General features: G+C 38.0%; 2 protein-coding genes across 9 annotated transcripts in view; one reads left to right on the top strand and one right to left on the bottom strand.

Annotated features, from left to right (window-relative positions):
* OSMR (oncostatin M receptor) overlaps nt 1–2,345 on the top strand; it is a 50,731-nt gene extending 48,386 nt beyond the window's left edge. For all 4 annotated transcript variants that reach the window (XM_019737314.2, XM_019737311.2, XM_074328980.1 and 1 more), the window contains one exon: nt 141–2,345. In XM_019737314.2, coding sequence (XP_019592873.2) covers nt 141–713 — 573 coding nt within the window. In that variant the 3' untranslated portion in view covers nt 714–2,345. The remainder of the gene's footprint in view (nt 1–140) is intronic.
* A 12,195-nt stretch (nt 2,346–14,540) lies between these two features.
* RICTOR (RPTOR independent companion of MTOR complex 2) overlaps nt 14,541–19,734 on the bottom strand; it is a 105,707-nt gene continuing 100,513 nt past the window's right edge. For 4 of the 5 annotated variants that reach the window (XM_074328978.1, XM_019737219.2, XM_019737221.2 and 1 more), the window contains 4 exons: nt 18,101–18,256; nt 17,655–17,778; nt 16,064–16,202; nt 15,787–15,957 (listed from right to left, as the gene is read on the bottom strand). In XM_074328978.1, coding sequence (XP_074185079.1) covers nt 15,883–15,957; nt 16,064–16,202; nt 17,655–17,778; nt 18,101–18,256 — 494 coding nt within the window. In that variant the 3' untranslated portion in view covers nt 15,787–15,882. Of the gene's footprint in view, nt 15,958–16,063; nt 16,203–17,654; nt 17,779–18,100; nt 18,257–19,734 lie in introns of all 5 variants that reach the window. The other variant, XM_019737220.2, reaches the window with a different exon arrangement.

Genomic DNA, 19,734 nt, shown 5'->3' with positions numbered 1-19,734 from the left:
GGTTTTCAACACCACAACCCATTAACATGTGACCAGGATGAAACATGAGAAAAAGTGAAGCTCTAAGTACATTTCTCATACTTCATCTCCCCTGACATGCACGCGCGTTATATTTACGTATTTTTTTGTTTGTGTTCCAGGAGAATCATCACCCCACGATAATGAACGTCAATGATTGCGTTCCAGATGCCATTGAAGTTGTCAACAAGCTGGAAGGGAGTAGGATCCAGTTCTTAGGTGCCAGGAAGTCCCTCACAGAAATGGAGTTTACTAAGCCTGCCTACCTTTACCTCCTCCCAACAGAGAACTACTCCGGCCCTGGCCCCTGCATCTGTTTTGAGAACTTCACCTACAATCAAGCAGCTTCTGACTCTGGTTCCTGTGGCCATGTACCTGTACCCCTCAAAACCCCACCAAGTCAGCTGGCACTGTTGACTTCACCTGAAAATTTACTCAAGTCACTAGAACAAAACTACGTGAACTCCTCGGGAGAAAGCCCAGCTGGAGAAAATAGTTTGAATTATGTGTCCCAGTTGGCTTCACCCATGTCTGGAGACAAGGAAAGCCTTCCAACAAATCCACCAGGGCCAGCACTCTGTTCCGAGTACAGAACGCAAATGGCTGTATCCCTGGGTCATGCCTCGCCTTCCCCGAGTGAGAATAGCAGCCTCTCCTTGGTTACCCTTTTAGATCAAGGTGAACACCGCCGCTAATCGTGTACCCAGGTGGTACCTTCATGTTACATAGGCACCAAGAGAAGCACAGCCAGCACCGTTCTATTGCCACATATCTCGGTGCTTAATCCCAGTGAGCTATCACCGCTGGCAAGTCTGATTTATGTACGACCACTATCGTCTTGCCAGGTTTCCGAGTTCAGTAGCTATGAATTTACTATCCTTCCTTGGAGCAGGCTTGCTGTAGAAATGGCAGGATCATGGGAACAGGCGTACCAACTGCCACCCTGGCACTTCACATGGGAACAGACACCATCCCCACAGTACTGGACAGGGTGGCTGTGGTCCTACAAGGTCAGCCTTTAGCGAGAAATTATTTCCATTAAGTTTTACCCCCACGTTTACTGTATTAAGGGTAAAGGAAGTAGATTTAAGGCTTTAATAAAGTCCACAGATCTGTTACTAAAGCATAGATTGTGAATGATAATTTATTCTGAATGTATTTGATGAAAAAGTCACAGATGTTTGAGACCAAAACAGATTTTCGACTTGTCTTGCAGTAATAAGAATCTGGAGTTCATTGGCACGGTAAAATTAACTCTTCTGGGGCACAGACCTTATCCAATAGCTAAGATATGAATTAATCAGTAAGATCCCCACAAATGTCATTTTATCTAGCTTAGCACAGTCAGAGTGGGATTGGCAAGGAACTCCTGACCTAGTGTCAAGATAAGTGCACTCCTCCTTGATAGACACCAGGCTTCTCCCATAATTTTTGATGACTACCTCAAATAGAAAAAGGAAAGTATATCATTGAGTAATTCCATGCACATTTTATGGTTGCTCTTTTACTTCAAGAACTATAATATATAAATGACCTGTTTTCATTTAGCATCCTTTGGACTCTGCAATAAGTTGTTTTGAATCAAGGTAACACCCTAATTTATATTCCTACTATGGTAACCCAACAGAATTAAACCGCATTGTTAGACATTGTCTAGAATAATCAAAAGCTATCTGGAGTGGAGAAATTCTGTTTCAGCTCAGCAGCAGCTTTGTCTCCTTGAACCAATATATGCAAAGCACCTGGTGTATAATAGGTGCTCAATACATGTTCATTCCTTTCTCTTCCTTCCACCCGACCCTTAATGTGTATTGACCACATTTCTAAACAAGCACAGATGGGGCTTCCTTTTTGTTTGCTGTGGTGGACGTGACACTGCCTCTGGTACCAAATGCTCAGCACGGTGCCATCAACACTGTGAAGAGGGAGGGAAGGACGCACGTCTCACTTTAGGGAGATGTCAGCTGGCCTACATATCCCCAGACAAACCAGGACTTCTGTTCAAAAGGCGTTTCCACCTTTTCCTTACATGTGTCTAAACCCTTTGCTAAGAAAATTGGTTATCAACTCCTAACAGAGTACAAACAAATATCTTGATCAGTATAACAGTTTTGAGAAGACTTTGGGGCCAGTATTGCCACCACTTACCCTCTTTGTGTTCCTTTGTCATGCATGATGCAGTGATTAACGTACACAGAAATGTCGATGACAGCGACAGCTGCTTTGTAAATAGTATCTTTCACATAGATTGCTTTGAAAAATAATCCACAAAACTTTGAAGTCATTTTTGTTGCAATAAGCCTTAATTAAAATATTTCACCATTGCATTATTTTGTGTGTTTTCTCTGCCTCAATGAAATGAAAATCTAACAATTAGGATAGCTGATAAATCACCTCATGAGCTTACTAAAAAAATGTAAATATCTGGGTACCACTCTAAACCTCCTAATCAGAATCTCTGTGGCACAAGGCTTGGAATCCATATATTTTTTCATCAGGCATTCAGATGCACGCTCAACTTTGAGAATCACTGGCCTAATCAAATGAAGACGTCTTTCTGAAATATAACAGCACACCAGTAGGAAAGTTACGTAGCTGAGCTATGTAACTTTGTGCTTATGATATCACTCTAACTGTAGTTTTGGCTATAAACATTCCTCTCCCATGTTTATAACAACTAAATAAATTAATATTTATACCTTAATTTTTTGTATTATATACAATCTTAACTGCATTGTTTTAGGAAATCTTATTTAGAAACTTAGAAATTTGTATTCATATGTCAGTAGAATTAATTGGATTTTTTAAAAAAAACTCATGGACAATTTCATATATACACAAAAGTCGAATAGTTTAGTGAACCCGCTATGTACTACCATCAGCCCCAACAGCCACTAACTCATGGCTGTTTCAGGATATTCATATCCTTATCCACTGTCCCTCCAGATACTATTTTAAGGCAAATCATATGATTTCATCTGTAAATATTTGTTTCTCTAAATGGACTTTACTTTTCCTAACATAGCTATAATACATCTTTTTAAAAATCACACCTAAATTCACATTAGCAATAATTCCTTAGAAATATCAGGATATTTTGATGGGGCAGGACTGGCATTAGTGACTTATAAATACCTCATCGGCCTGGAGACCAGTCCTTAGCTGTGGTAGGGTACCACGATGGTTCAGGAAGGGAGCAGGGACCTAGTCACAGCACAGGGTCCTGGCCTCGCTGGAAGTGTCTGCTGACCTTCTAACACCTGACTCACACTAATTCGAGTGAAACTGATTCTCTGCTAGAATTAGACAACATCTAATATTTGTTCTAAGAGCTCTGTGGAAAGATAAGCTGGGTTTCATCTTAAAGAATTTACAAAACATATGAAACACTTTGCGTAAAGTAGAACTTTAAAAACCCTTAAAGAGATACAACAGAAAAAACAAAAAGCCTTCAGAATTAGCAGTTAAGAGGATATATACAACACAATCACTAAGTATATTCAATTTAAAGGACTAAGCAAATATAGTTGTCTTAGTCCTCCATATGCCTTAAAGAAACAAAGTTTTAGTATATTCTGGTTTCTTTTTTTTGGAATCAATACAAAAGTAGTTATTATGGTCTGAATTATCCCCCCCAAATTGGTATGTTGAAATCCTACCCCCCAAAGATGATAGTATTGAGGTGATTAGGTCATGAGGCTGGAGCCCTCAGGAATGGGATTGATGCTTTTATGAGACCCTAGGAAGCTCCGCAGTCCCTTCCGCCATGTGAGGACACAAGAAGTGTCAGACTTGGAAGGGGGCCCTCACCTGATCACACGGGCACAGAACTGTGAGAAATATTATTTCTGTTGTTTATAAGTTACCATGTCTGTGATATTTTGTTATAGCCCCCGACATGGGCTAAGACAGTATTTTATTTTTGAATGTTTTTGTACATCAAATAATTTTTTTAAATGAAACAAACTTTCTAAAGTTCAGTTATATTATCACATTTTTCAAAGATCAGCTGTATGATGATTATTAACTGTACTTTTTAGTTTATATGAGGGCCTACTGTTTTTGTTGAATGACATACATATATAGTGGAAGACAATGGGGAAATGTTATATAGAAATGTGCTTAAAGACCAAAATACCTAAAACAAATCTATTTCTAAAAATGAGACATAATTTTACCACATTTAGTCAACTGTAATGGACCGTAGTTTTGACATTGGATTTTATTCTCTGAGCTTGGTAATTTCCTTTGTGATATTTTCTTTTGCCACTAGGTGGCTGTAGGTTATCCTATTTGATCTGATTTCTGCCTGAGAAATCAAATACATTCCACAGAAATCACACCATCACCATTTATGTTGTATATTAATTCCTCAAAAAATTCAGAATTTTTCTGTCTGAAGATTGACCCATTTTTCCAAACCCTTGATAATGATTGATTTGAGGTTGAAAAAAGAACTGTACGGGTATGTGTTTAATTAGATTATGAAGATGTTTAAGAAAGTGTAAATAATTATTTTAAAACATTTGGAAGAAGCTATTAATGTGTTACTGAATTAGATTATTATCAGTGGTAACTAAAAGTTGCTTTTACTGGGAAGAACATATCTCAGCCTCAGTATATCATTTAAATCAATACAGATTGTTTTAAAATTTAAAATAGGGAGTTCCAGTCAAGATGGCAGAGTACATAAATGCTGTGCTCGCCTTCTCTCACGACCACATCAAAATTATAACTTAACTACAGAACAATCATCATTGAGAATCACCTGAAATCTTACTGAACAAAAGATCTACAATTAAGTACATAAAGAAGAAGCCACCTTGAGACTGGCAGGAAGGGCAGAGATGTGAAATGGGCTGGTCCACACCTGTGTGTGACTATTAAAAATCGGGATGGATATCTTGGCTGCAGAGGTTACACCACCACCCCGCCTCCACCCCAAAGGAGCAAGTGGTCCCAGTGCCACACCCGGCTCCCCAGCCCTGGGGTTCTAGTGCCAGGGAGAGAACTCCCCATAATTTCTTAAGACCAGTGGAGACTGAGGCTGAGTGAGATGGAGGGCGGCTGCACTCCCAGGTGTTTCTCTTAAAGGGACCCTGCATGGACTTATTCACTGACAGAATCACTGGCTCTGAGCTCTAGTGCTGGTGTAGCAGCTGGAGAGGTGCTGAGTTGTCTGGCTCCAGGACGAGAGCCAGAAGGGCAGCCTACTCCCAGACGGAGGAGCTGGCAGAAACCATTATTTCTTTGTTAAGCCCTCCCCCTTCCCAGTGTGCAGATTCAGGCGGCTGCCATGTCTGAGTCTCCATCAACCTGGCTAATACCATTCATTCACCATGCCCAGGTGATTCTGAGACCCCACCCCACCCAACTTTCAGGCACACCCAAGCTGCTTCCAGTGTTTTCATACAAACCACCTGCCTTGGCTCATGCTGCAGATGTTCCTAGGGTGTCTCAAAATTTTGTGAAACAAAACAAGCAGCAAGATGAGCAGCATCTGTCTTGAGCATGTCCAGTACTTTTGGTTGAGCAGCCCTAACTAAACCCAGCAATAGTGGCAGCCAGCCTTGGTTTGCAGCTTGGCCTATCAAGGCACTTACAAGCAATGCAGGTGGCAGCCATCTTCAGATTGCTTTGTGGCTCTGGGTGGGTGGCCCAAGGTGGGGCATAGGCTGCAGCTGAACTTGACCAGCAGCAGGTCCCATCCCAGGTTGCTCTGGTGCACCCAGTGGCCAGCATCAAAATGAGCCAAAACATCACCCAGCCGCTTCCAAGGACAACACACTCAAGGAGCAGATTGGGAAGGCACCAGAGCCTTGCTGAGGCAGATCTTGCTCTGCAGGGACAGCCCCTGTACCACAACTCCTCCACTGTAGTCATGGCCAATCCTCACAACAAATAAGCCTGAGGGTTAGTCCCTCCCATTGATGTGCAAACAGCAACCAAGGCTAAACAACAACCAGAGAGTACACACAACCCACATGAGAGACACACCTGGAGTGCACGCTCAGGTGACCAGGAAAACTGCACGACTGAGCACTATAGCGAATCTACTACATAATTCCACTCTACTAAGACTGGGAGACATCACAGACCTACCTACCGTGTTTCCCCGAAAATAAGACTGGGTTTTATATTAATTTTTGCTCTATTAGGGCTTATTTTCAGGAGATGTCTTCTTTTTTCATGTACAACAATCTACGTTTATTCAAATACAGTCATGTCATCTTCTGGAACATCGTCATAACATACTAAATGCGTCCATCTGGCTGAGATCTTAACTGGGGCTTATTTTTGGGGTAGGTCTTTTTTTAGGGGGAAACATGGTAATACATACCATGTTTCCCCCTGAAAATAAGACCTAGCTGGACCATCAGCTCTAATGTGTCCTTTGGAGCAAAAATTAATATAAGACCTGGTCTTATTTTAACATAAGACCCCATTTTATATAATATAATATAATATAATATAATATAATATAATATAATATAATACTGGGTCTTATATTAATTTTTGCTCCAAAAGATGCATTAGGGCTGATGGTCTGGCTAAGTCTTATTTGTGGGGAAACAGTAGAAACAAACACAGGGAGGCAGCCAAAATGGGGAGACAAAGAAACATGTCTCAATAAAAGAACAGAACAAAGCTCCAGAAAAAGAACTAAATAAAATGGAGACAAGCATTTTACCAGATGCAGAGTTCTAAACACTGGTTGTAAGAATGCTCAGTGATTTCAGGGAGAACTTCAACAAAGAGACAGGAAACATTAAAATGGAGATAGAAACAAAAAAGATCCAGTCAGAAATAAAGAATACAGTAACAGAAATGAAGAAGACATTACAGGGAATTAACAGATTAGATGAAGCAGATGATCCAATCAGTGATTTAGAAGATAAGGTAGCAGAAAACACTCAATTAAAACAGCAAAAAGAAAAAAGAATCCAAAAAAAGTCAGGCGCGTTTAAGGGACAACATTAAGTGTAGCAACATTCACATTATAGGGGCACCAGAAGAAGAAGACAGAGAGCAAAGATTTGAAAACCTATTTAAAGAAATAATGACAGAAAACTTCCCTAACCTGGTGAGGGAACTAGATATACAAGTCCAGGAAGTGCAGAGAGACCCAAACAAAATGAACCCAATTTTTCTTGTTGGGTCAAAACCAAGACACATCACAATTAAAATGCCAAAGTTTAAAGACAGAGTGAATCTTAAAAGCAGCAAAAGAAAAGCAGTTAGTTGCTTACAGGTGAGCTGTCAACAGAAACTTTGTAGGCCAGAAGGGATTAGCAGGAAATATTCAAAGCAATGAAAAGGACCTACAATCACGATTACACTACCCAGCAAAACTACCATTTAGAATCTAAGGACAGAGATCCAAGATGGTGGAGTAAATAACACTGTGCTTGCATTCTTCCGTGAACACATTAAAATTACAACTAAATTATAGAACAATCAACCTGGAGAACCATCTGAAGTCTAGCTGAACAGAAGTCTAACAAAAAATATAAAGAAGAAGCCATATCGAGACTGGTAAAAGTGGCAGAGATACGGGATGGGCCCCACACCTGCGTGTGGTGGTTGAGAATTAGGAGGGATACCTGGGCCGCCTTGGATCTCCCTGGAGGAGCTAGAGATCCCAGCCCCCCACACCAGCTCCCCAGCTGCCAGCCTGGAATACTGGTGCTGAGGAGCCCCCACAACATCTGGCTGCAAATAACAGTGGGGATTCAACTGTTCTGGTGGGCGGGAAAACCAGACGTCTCTTAAACAGCCCGAGCACAGACTCACTCACTCGCAGGCACTCACCTTGGGCTCCAGCGGAGGGATGGTGACTCGTGAGGCCTCGGAGACTTATGGGAGGGGCAGACTGAGGTGTGTGGCTTCGGGGGACGGCTGGAAGACAGTCAGCATTTTCCCAGTGAGGGGTCCTTCTTCCATGCAGCAGGCAGGCAGGCGCCATCTTTCCCGTGTTGAGCCCACCCCCTCCAGCAAAATCTGAATCTGATTGGCCTGGTGAGCTTCATTGCTCTGACCTGCTGACTCACTGGTGCCCTGCCCCACCCAATTCACCCACAGCCCGGAGGCACTTTCACTGCTAGCAGCCAGCCTGCCAGCATTGTACTCTTTCCTGGAAAACTATCAGAGTTTGGCAGGCCCCTGGGGGGTGGTGAACAGCCTCAGTGTGCTGAGACTTTTGCTGAGTCGATCCAGTCTCAGCACTGGCATCAAACCAAAATTTACATTAACTTGGTGACTGCAATTCTTCCCACTCTAGTGACTGTCTGAGGCCATGCCTCATCCAATTTGCATACCACACAAGGCATTATCAGTGGCTGAATTTTAAGGGAGCCGGCAGGTGGCAGGAGGCCTCTGGGTGTCCTGACTTTTGGTGGAGGTTGCCCAGACCCGGCACTGGTGGCAGCCATCCTGTTTGCAGCATAGCCTCTCCCACACATCTTCAGGGTTAGCACAGGCAGCAAACAACTGTGAATTGCCTTATAGCTCCTGCCAGGTAGCCCCCGGCCTGTCACAGGCAGTGGCTGACCTGGGCCTACCTTAGAGCCCCTCCCAAGGGCAACAGGCCTCTGGGTGTCCTGACTTTTGGCGGAGGTTGCCCAGACCCGGCACTGGTGGCAGCCATCCTGTTTGCAGCATAGCCTCTCCCACACACCTTCAGGGTTAGCACAGGCAGCAAAAAACTGTGAATTGCCTTTATAGCTCCTGCCAGGTAGCCCCCGGCCTGTCACAGGCAGTGGCTGACCTGGGCCTACCTTAGAGCCCCTCCCAAGAGGGCCCAGAACCAACACTTGGAGGTTGGCTTCAGACCACAACAAAGCGCCGTCCAGTTAGCCCCACAAGTGGCACACACAAAGGGTGGTATCAACAGGCACCAGAATCTGCTGGGGCAAATCCCATTCAGTGGGGTAACTCTCCTGGACAGCAGCCCTTAAGCTGTGGATATGGCCAAATCCCACAGAGAGTCAGCATAAAGTTCAATCCCACCTACTGATGTGCCAAAAACAATCAAGGCTCAATGGGAAGCCACACATAATCCATACAAGGGACACTTCTGGAGCACCCAGAGCAAGAGACCAGAGAGACTGTGCCAGGGCCCCACAGGAAACCTACCACATAAAGCCTCCCAGCCAAGACTGGGAGACATAGCAGAAATACCAAATAGAAACAAACATAGAGAAGCAGCCAAAATGAGGAAACAAATAAATGTGTCCGAAATCAAAAAACAGGAGAAAAATCCAGATAAAGAACTAAACGAAATAGAAGCAAGCAATCTACCAGAGTTCAGAACAATGGTTATAAGGATGCTCAAGGAACTTAGTGAGAACTTCAACCAAGAGGTAGCAGATATTTAAAAAAAAGGACAGAGAAACCATAAAAAAGAACCAGTCAGAAGTGAAGAATACAATAACTGAAATGAAGACACTAGAAGAAATCACCAGCAGACTAGATGAAGCAGAGGATTGAATCGACAATTTGAAAGACAATGTAGCAGAAAATACCCAATCAGATCAGCAAAAAGAAGAAAGAATCCAAAAAAATGAGGAGAGTTTAAGAGACCCCTGGGACAACATTACACGTAACATTCTCATCATAGGGGTACCAAAGGAGGAGAAAGCAAGAGATTAATAACCTATCTGAAGAAATAATGACTGAAAACTTTCCTGACCTGGTAAAGGAAATAGACATACAAGTCCAGGAAGCGCAGAGTCCCAAACAAGATGAACCCAAACAGGACCACACCTAGACACATAATAATTAAAATTCCAAAAGTTAAAGAAGAGAATCCTAAAAGCAGCAAGAGAAAAGCAACTAGTAACTTATAAGGGAGCTCCCATAAGATTATCCGCTGATTTCTCAACAGAAATTCTGCAGGCCAGAGGGATTGACAGGAAATATTAAAGTGATGGAAAACAAAGACCTACAACCAAGGGTACTCCACCCAGCAAGGTTATCATTTAAAATCAAAAGACAGATAAAGAGATTCCTAGACAAGGAAAAGCTAAAGGAGTTCATCGTTACCAAACCAGTATTACAAGGAATCATAGAGGGAATTCTTTAAGACAAACAAAAAAACAACAGTAATAGTAATATGGCAGTAACTATGTATCTATCAACAATTACTTTCAATGTAAATGGATTAAATGCTCCAATCAAAAGATGGGGGCTGAATGGATAAGAAACCAAAACCCTTATATAGGCTACCTACAAGTGACTCACTTCAGATCGAAAGACACACAGAGACTAAACGTAAAGGGAGGGAAAAAGATATCTCATGAAAATGGAAACAAACAACAAAAAAGTTAGGGGTAGCAGTACTTATACCAGACAAAAGAGACTTTAAAACAAAGACTATAAGAAGAGACAAAGAGAGACCTAGTAATCCCACTTCTGGGTATTTATCTGAAGAAACCCAAAACGCTAGTTCGATATATTTATCCATTGTTCATTGTAGCATTATTTACAATAGCCAAGATAGGAAGGTAACTTGGTTGTCCCTGAATGGATGAATGGATAAAGAGGTGGTACATATATACAATGGAATATTACTCAGCTGTAAAAAATAATGTAAGAAATCTTGCCATCTGCAACAACATGGATGGACCTAGAGGGTACTGTGCTGAGTGGAATCAGCAAAAGACATGTCAGGATTTCACCTACACGTGGAATCTAAAGAACAAAATAAATGAAACAAACTCATAGATACAGAGAACATTTTAATGCTTGCCAGATGGGAGAGGGGTTAGGGGTGAGTGGAAAAGGGGAAAGGATTAAGAAGTACAAATTGGTTGTTACACAGTAATCATGGAGATATAGGGAGGGTATAGCATACAGAATACAGTCAATAATATTGTAATAACTATGTATGGTATCAGATGGGTATTAGATTTATTGGGGTATTAGATGGGAGGGGGTTGGGGGCAGAGTGAAAAAGGTGAAGGGAGTAAGGAATACAAAGTGGTAGTTATAAAATAGTCATGCGGACATAAAGCATAGGGAATATAATCAATAATATGGTAAAAACTATGTATAGTGCCAGGTGGGTACTAGTCAAGGGGATCACTTCGTAAATTATATGTCTAACCACTGTGCTGTTCATCTGAAATTAAGATAATATTGAATGTCAACTGTAATTGAAAGATTAAAAAAAGGGCAAAAGATAAAGGGGAATAAGAGGTTCAAACTTCCAGGTACAAAACAAGTAAGTGTTGGGGATATAATGTACAGCATGGGGAATACAGTCAATAGTATCATGACAGCATGGTACAGTGTCAGATGGTTGCTGGACTTATCATGGTGATCATTTCTTTAGCATAAGGAATATAATCAATAATACGGTAATAACTCTGCATAGTGCCAGGTGTGTACTGTTGAATAACTATGATGTACACCTGAAACTAATATATAGTATGTTAGCTATATTTTAATAAAAATCTTTTTAAAAATTCCAAGTAAAACAACACAAGTTTAAGAATTTTAAGTACATTTTATTAAGAATGTATCCCTTTGCTAAGATTATGCTTCAGGAGGCTTTTAATGCCCTTGACATAAACTGTACACATTATACAAAAACAAGAAAACCACACACACAAAAAAAAATCAAGGTGAGCAAAACCATTTGGGGACAAACCTTATTTAAATTATACACAACTGAATGAAATATTCTTACGGAAAATATATAAATACTTTTTCTTTCTATGTTACAGTTATACAATATAAATCATATTTCATTGTCTGTTCAGTGACCTACAAACACCAGAACCTCCAAATATGTAGCAGCGTATTACTAAGTAAAAAAACTCATGTGGTCAGGGAGCATTAATCTGAGATTTTTTCACAATCCCTTACCACTTTTAAAAACTAATTTACACCATTTGTTTTACAATGCAGCTTTAGGGTTTCTGACAGGCCAGTAATGGAACGTATTTCAACTATTATCTATGAAAATTTTTTTATCTCCCTCCCCTTCTGCCCCAAAACTTTGCATTTTGTGCTAAATCAACCTTTTTAGTGGCAAAATTACAAAGTATACCTTTTTTGGCATAAATTATATTTTTCAAATTAAATACTTTTATAAAGAAAGTCAAACAAAATGTGCAATTTATGCATGCTGTGGCATAGCTATCCACCTATATTACAAAAATACTCCAAAGGGGGAAAATCCACATTCTGTGTGAGTCACATATACTTACTATGAATGAAAAACACCTTGGGAACCTGGGACTAAAAGAAAAAAGAATGCTCTTAGAAAGATTTCAGATTTCAATATTATTTAATAAGCATGGCTATTAATTTCACTGGTATGCTTTTATAGTAAAACTCTTATTGTAGTATTACTGTTGAAAATAAACTGGTAATAATGTATTTCCTGAATGGGGAGACAAGGGAGACCTTTCCCAACTTACATTTTGGAAAATCTGAAAAATTATTTTATTCCAACAGCAGTTCTCATAAAACTCTGGCAATTAATTCTACTTTTTCTTTTTTCCCCATGTTTTAATGGATTGTGAATTCGAGACAGAACTGGAAGCATAGGACAAAGGGGAAAAACCTCAGCTCCAAAGGACCTCTCCCAAGGTAGTTTACAAAGCTCATCTCACACAAAATTAGCACCTCACTCTTACCATGCAAAAATAATTGCAGTTATAATTTGGATAACAATTTGATTGGTTTTTATTGCTTAATGATCTGTGCTTTAATGTGGGGATAAAAGGCATCCTCTGAATGGAATGAAAACATTTTATATAAATATCAGTAGACAAATCTAAATAAGCATTTGACACACCTCACTGTTGAACACTTTGCCATTGGAGTATGCCCTGAAAAACTCAGCTTTAATTATTTCAAGCTCTGGATAAAAGAGCTGAAAACTATTAAAGCCTGTATTTCAAAAGGTCTTATACATGTGATATTAGAGTAACTAGTATAATAATGTGTACACCTACCTCCAAAGAGTCTCTTTTAATGTCACTGTCTTACAGAATATCCTTATGCTACCAATCTTTATTAGAAAAAGATTTTTATTAGGGAGAAGAGACTTTCCCCCCTCCAATCTACCTAAGCATAAACAGGAAATAAAAGTGTAAGAAATTTTAGACCATATTATGAATACTAATCTCTAATTTCCTTACTTATCAGTATTTACTTAGTATGTGAAGCTGAAATCTGTTCTTGAAAAAAATTTTTTCAATTAGAAATAATTCACTTTACAATTAAAAATTCACAGTTTACAACCAGCACAACTGCCCACATTCCTCCAAATCATCAATAATTAGCAATAGTACAAATTTATATGGACTAAGATTAATTCTAAAATCTTGAAAAACTACAGTTGACATTATTTTGGTATTTTATAGTCTGGTAATATCTATGATTTATAGATGCTTTTCTCAATTATTTCTATTACCACTGACATCATTCCTAATCTTTTCTGCTATAATTTAATATTTTTAAACACCTAAGTTAATCACTTGGCACTGCATGTGAGCATTTTTCATCATTAGTCTACTTTTATACAAACGCATACTCAAAGAGAACATTATTAGACCTGTCAGCGAAACATGGATAAACCAAATAGCACTGTACATTTAAGTACATTTTTCTTAAATTACTGATAACCACAAAGCTCTGAGTGTCTCCCCAAACTAAGTGCTACAGGCAAATATTATGATGTATACATACAAGTCTTTCAAAGTAATAGTTAAAAAACTGTTCAGACTAACAATATGATTTCACTTCAGGGTGGATGAGTGAGATGGGGTCCGGGTTTGAGGATGGTTGTGTGTGAGGGGAAAGAATTACTGTTAACTTCTGAGGGATTAAACCACAGATTTTATACCCTATATTAACTGAGGTAGTGTTTAAAATGAATGTCTAAAATATGTTAATCCCATTGTGAATAAAATTACTATATTACCTCCTTTGGAGTTTTTAACCACTATTTGGTCTAGTATCTCTGACATTTGGTTCTCTGGAAGGCAGTTTAATCCAAGACCAAAGACCAAGGTGACAGGCAACGTTTTCAGAAGTACTGTTGATATTTAAATAAACACTTGGGTTCAGTGATAAGTTAAAGTGTAAAAAATTGTTTGTCTTATCTTCAATTGGATTTTATGAGAGAAAATCTGAAGAACCACTTTTTAACATAAGCAGCAGCTTACAGCCCTTATCTGCTTTGTTATAATGTAAGTTGCTACACAGTGCACATAAGAACAATTCACTGAAGTGCAGTCAAAGAGGTGTTATAAAGTGAGATGAAATGCTTCATCCCAATTGGAACTTTCAGTGCCAGTAAATTTAAAAAAAATGTATCTCTGTGAGTTACATTTTCTAGTTCACAGGGTTCTTTACAGAGATCTCAGAGAACAAGCCCATTATAAAAAGGATTTGTAATATGGGAAAACATTAATCAATATACTATGACTGTGTCAAAACTAATGTGTACTGTAAAAATGGTATACGCAAATGAATTAAAAAAACGGTCCTAATCAGTCCAGCTGGATGTTTTTTCTATTTATATATAGACCTCAAAAAAGATAATCCTTTTCATTTACAAGCATTCTAATGATGATGGCCATGCTATTTTTATATACAAATTTGCATATATGTTTAATTCCTGTAAAGGTTTCCAAATATCTTTAGACATACACAAATTAAACACACAAATAACAAAACTTTGCCCTCATCAACTTAACAACTTCACAAATGTGATAAAGGCAATTACTGTACTCATAAAGTCACCTATCACTGCATTTAGTTTGTGCAAAACAAAAACACTGATATAAAAATTAAATTACTGCTGCTTTAAAATTTGGTACTTAAGGCTTTTCACTACAATTTTTAATCATAATAAAAGTGTCATTAATGATTTTTTTCAAAGAAAATATGGCTGCTCTTTTCCCATGGAATGTGTAGTAAATTGTATGCAAACATCTTTTCCTTAGGAGATCCAAAGTATTATTTAATGCTTTCATTTGCTTTAGGTCTAAATTAATAGTGCTTGTTCAATTTCCTGTTTAAAATGGTGATATGGGAAGTTAATAAAATGGAAGTCCACTGAAAATATATGCATTCTGTCAATGGGAAATATCTCAATTATAAAATGATTTTCTGATTTTAATCAGGAACTGTAGTGAAAAACCTTAATCAGTTCAAATAGCCTATAATAACACATTGCAACAAACTGAAGAGAAGGAAAACAAATAAGAAACTTTATGCAAGTCTAGTAACAAAAATAACTTATAAGTCCTGGGTTGTTGAGGCTCTTCTTTTGCTTTGAGGTGACAGACCTCTGAAGTAGTGTTACAAACATTAAGAAAAATGTGGAAGGGCTCAAGCTCCCCCTCATACCAGCAGTTAGAGCACATTGCATTGTGGTAACAGGCTACAGTCTCAGAGACACTGATTCCTGGTTTCCATGAATTACTTAACAAACAAGGCATCTTTTTATTTACCCTAGAAAAAGAATTCAGAAGTAACTGTGTGAAGGGTGCTTCTGCATATCCTATTATTGTCCCACTGTTAGTACGCACTTAAAATGAAAAAATAGAAAACCTATGTAGGTGTTCAGTGCTTGGCTCTTGCATACAATGGTAACTAAAACTCTTAAAACTGTGGTAATGACCAATGATCCCTCAAAAGGGCTCAACGGGGAGAAGAGGAAGTTGTTTTGGTTAGGGAAGTCTGCAGTTCCAACTGTTCAGGTACCAAACGTTGCTGGAACAGTGTACAGAAGATACTCCTGTCTTTGCTGCCCAGTCAGTCTGCATTTTCTGAGGCATTTATGAACTCCACAAATATGAGTATATATAGTATCCATCTATATACATCATAAATATGAGGTCAGGATTCAGCTGATGTATCAACTATAGGTTGCTTTGGTGGTGTTGCCAACACAGCCTCTGCTTCTTCATGCATCTAGGAAAGAAGTGGTCAATTTTAAACAAATTTCATCTCTCTTTTAACTTAGTTCAAACAGAATTATTCTTCAAAGATAATTTTCAGAAGTACAAATCCTACTTACTTGTAAAAACTGTACATCTTGAAATAATTCTTGTATGAACCTCCGACACGGAAGTCTAAATGTGCAGTGCGACAGCAAATGGGAAACCTCAGAGTAAAGGCAGATGTCATCAAATGTTTGGGGATACTTCTCCTTAATTCTAAAATGAAAGACAAGATTACAGTGTGATAAAAACTGTAATAAGTACTTTTCCTCCAAAGTATCACTTTTTAAATGTTTTTTTTCCCCTCCAGATATTGATGAGATGGCATATTTGGGGTGATGGCATAAGAATACAAAATGTTAATATTCCTACCTTGCACTTAGATATTTTACATTTTGGGTTATCTTTTAAAATAATCAAAACCCAAATGTTCCCTGGAAAGTTAGAAATATTCTTTTTCACTGGCATGAGAAATAGCAAAATTTACCAGTGTAGGATGACTCAAATATTTTAAAAATTAAGTTTTAAAATAGAAATAAGTTTTTAAAATTACACTGAAGTTATTAACATCCTTGACTGAACTATCTCTTTATATATTTCGACTTTCAAACAGTGGCTTTTAGCTAGGAGTGCAGGTCAGACTCAGCTATGGGGGAGGGTTGGGGTAATACACAGGTTAAGGACCCACTCCTCCTAGAGGCCAGGAGGTCAGCAAGGGGACCCCGGCATCCGTGGTACTATGTTTTCTAAAGCCCCAGAGGAGACCGTGAGTTGTATTTCTTTTGAGGACCACTGCTTTAAATAGTGCAAAGCAAAAATGTTGAATATTCAGTTTGAACTTGAGCGTGTTGCTGTGATTTAGGAAAACAATAAAAATATGCAACTTTTACTAAGAAAAAGGAGGAAAACCGGGCAAATTAAACCAAAAAAATACTATTTTATGTAGGCCAACTATTCTCAAAGTTTTTGGTATCAGTATTCCCTTACCTTCTAAAAATATTGAGGGCCCCAACATGTTTTGTGGGTTACAGCCATAGATAATTACCATATGAGAAATTAAAGAAAATTTCGAAATCTTGATTAATTCATTTCAAAAGTAAGCCCATTACATGTTAACACACATACATATATTTTAATGAAAAGTAACTGTATTTTCCAAAACTAAAAAAGTGAGAAGAGTGGTGTTGTTTTACATTTTTATAGCTCTCTTTCAAGTCTGGCTTAATAGAAGATAGCTGGATTCATATACGTGCTTCTGCATTTAATGTTACTATTTCGGCTGAAGTATATGAAGAAAATCTAGCTTCATATACAGAGGGTGCCAAACAAATGTATACACAATTTAGGAAAGGAAAACACTATTAAAACGATAATAATATATACCGGTAACAAAAGATGAATACAAGTCATGTTTGACTTCCGCAATTACAAGAGGTGCTCAAAGTGATTACCATCAGCATCCAGACATTTCTGATTACGGCAAACTACTGTTTGAGAAACGTTGACCAAAGTGTCCACTTGTATACATTTTTTGGCACTCCCGGTAGATAGATATACCATGCAGTTGAGAACTACTGATGTAACCTAACTAATCTAACAAAGTATTTCAAGTATCTTTTTCACGATAAAAAGCAGAACAAAGAATACTCATGCTTAATATTAACTTACGTTAAAAGCCCAGTTTCATGACATTTAGTTGAAACTGAACTACTCAAATTAACGACTAATCTTAGAACTTCTTTGCGAAGGAGTATACGGCACATTGGTGTATCATCTGGAATTGTTTTCACACCTGAAAAAAATTAAAATATTTTATCTATGTCACAATAGAAAATAAATCATGGCATTAGTTTTTAAACTTTACCTAAAGGTCTAAAACCGAGATAAACTGCACATGATCTGATCATTTTGGGAGCAAAATTCTTTCTAATGAAAGCAGACAGCTAAGAGGGGACACATCAGCAGCTGAGAGAGATCCAATAGTTGGGTAAACATGCCTCACTAAAGCAGATATGTCAGTTTTGAGACATTAATTCACATTATTTATGAACAACAACAACAAAAACCCAGCTTAGCTTTATTAACAACGCTTGGATTTGAATCTGAAAACTCACCTAGTAGCAGTTCTGTGCTTTTGGTGCTGCTGGCTGAGCCTTCTTGAGACACTCCATCACTGCACCCAGAAATCCCGGAGAACTTAGAGGGAACAACTTCTAAAGGATTGTGGATAGTCTGCTCACACCAATCAGAATATGGAATGTCTTGAAGGTCTAAAGAAAAAATTAATTATTTCAATTAAAGTATCACAATGGCTTAACTTCTATGCTTGCTCTGTATACTACAGAGGAGATAATTCCTTGTAATTTCTTTCCAGTGTTCTACAACTATTTTCCACAATGAAGATTTTCAAAGTAAATTCGGACAGTCAGATTGTGAAATTTGTTAAATTCTAAAGACATTTATATGGAAAATTTTATTTTCCTTAATTACAAAAATGATATATTAATGTGATTATTTGAAAATTCAAATAAAGATGTATATAAAATTAAAGTGAAGGTAACTTATCCCTTCCATCCCTTCCACCACCAAACGAAATACCACTCTCCAGAGGAAAATATTAAAAGTATGATACATAATTTCGTATCTTTTGCTCTTTTAATTTATTTTTGCTCTTTGGGTGTAAAGTGGGATTATACTATAATATATGTATTATTCTATGACTTGCTTTTTCTCCCATTTAATAATTACTAATGTAAGAATCATACTTCCCTGATCTATCAGTTCATTTCTGTCCAGGAAACTAGACCGATGTCAACACATAGTACCCTCTCCCTCTGTTGTTTACATAATACTAAGCATTAAATGCTTTGGTTCCTTGGAAGAGAAGCTCTATAAATTTAGCAGTTTTAAAATTTTGATTATTAAGGAAGTCATGTGTCTGTCAGGCAATAAAAAGTAAAACATGCTACTCAAATTATACATTGATTTAAAATATAAAACTATTGCCAAAATATCTGAGAACTGAAGATGTACTTAAGAACCAGTAACACTGAATAACCAGATAAAAGATGAGTGTGTTATCTTAGACTCAGTTGACAAGCTACCCAGGGAGTATGATGAAAAAGTACTCTAGCATAAGTAAAAGTAAGAAAGTTATACTTTTTTCAATCAACATGTTTCTAAAAAGTTGTAAGCTGATTTCAGCCTCCCTTTTAACCAGTAATGACTCCTAACATTTCTTATCTGTTAGAATTGCATTCTATTTCTAAAGATGGCATTCATTTTCATTTAAATAAAATAAAAGTCATTTCTCTAACTAAGCCAGGTTTCAATACAGTAATTAGTTTATCCCATTTGGAGATGAGAAACAGCATTTTAATTTACTGATAATACAAGGCGCTTGCTACACAGGATGTATTTTTTTTGTGAAACACACTAAACCATATGAATACATTTTTTAATGAAATAATTACATGTGTTAAATGCAAACTTCATGTGTTACACGCAAAACATGGGAATTATTTATACATTGGCAGGATAAGGAGAACTAAAAACACTTGGAAGTGGGGGAAGGCACAGCTAGCTGGCCTACTTTTTCTTATGCATGGAAGATAATTTAGTCTCTAACTCCACTGAAGGCAAAACTGTGCAAATCCAGTTGATGATATTTACCTTTAAGGACTTTATTTTCCATCTTCTCTTAAGAAGAATCCAATGCAATGAACACTTTTATTCGAGATACTTCATT

This window comes from Rhinolophus sinicus, linkage group LG03, assembly GCF_036562045.2.
Source record: "Rhinolophus sinicus isolate RSC01 linkage group LG03, ASM3656204v1, whole genome shotgun sequence".
NCBI classification, from domain to species: Eukaryota; Metazoa; Chordata; class Mammalia; order Chiroptera; family Rhinolophidae; genus Rhinolophus; species Rhinolophus sinicus.
This window is presented reverse-complemented; position numbering and strand designations above follow the sequence as displayed.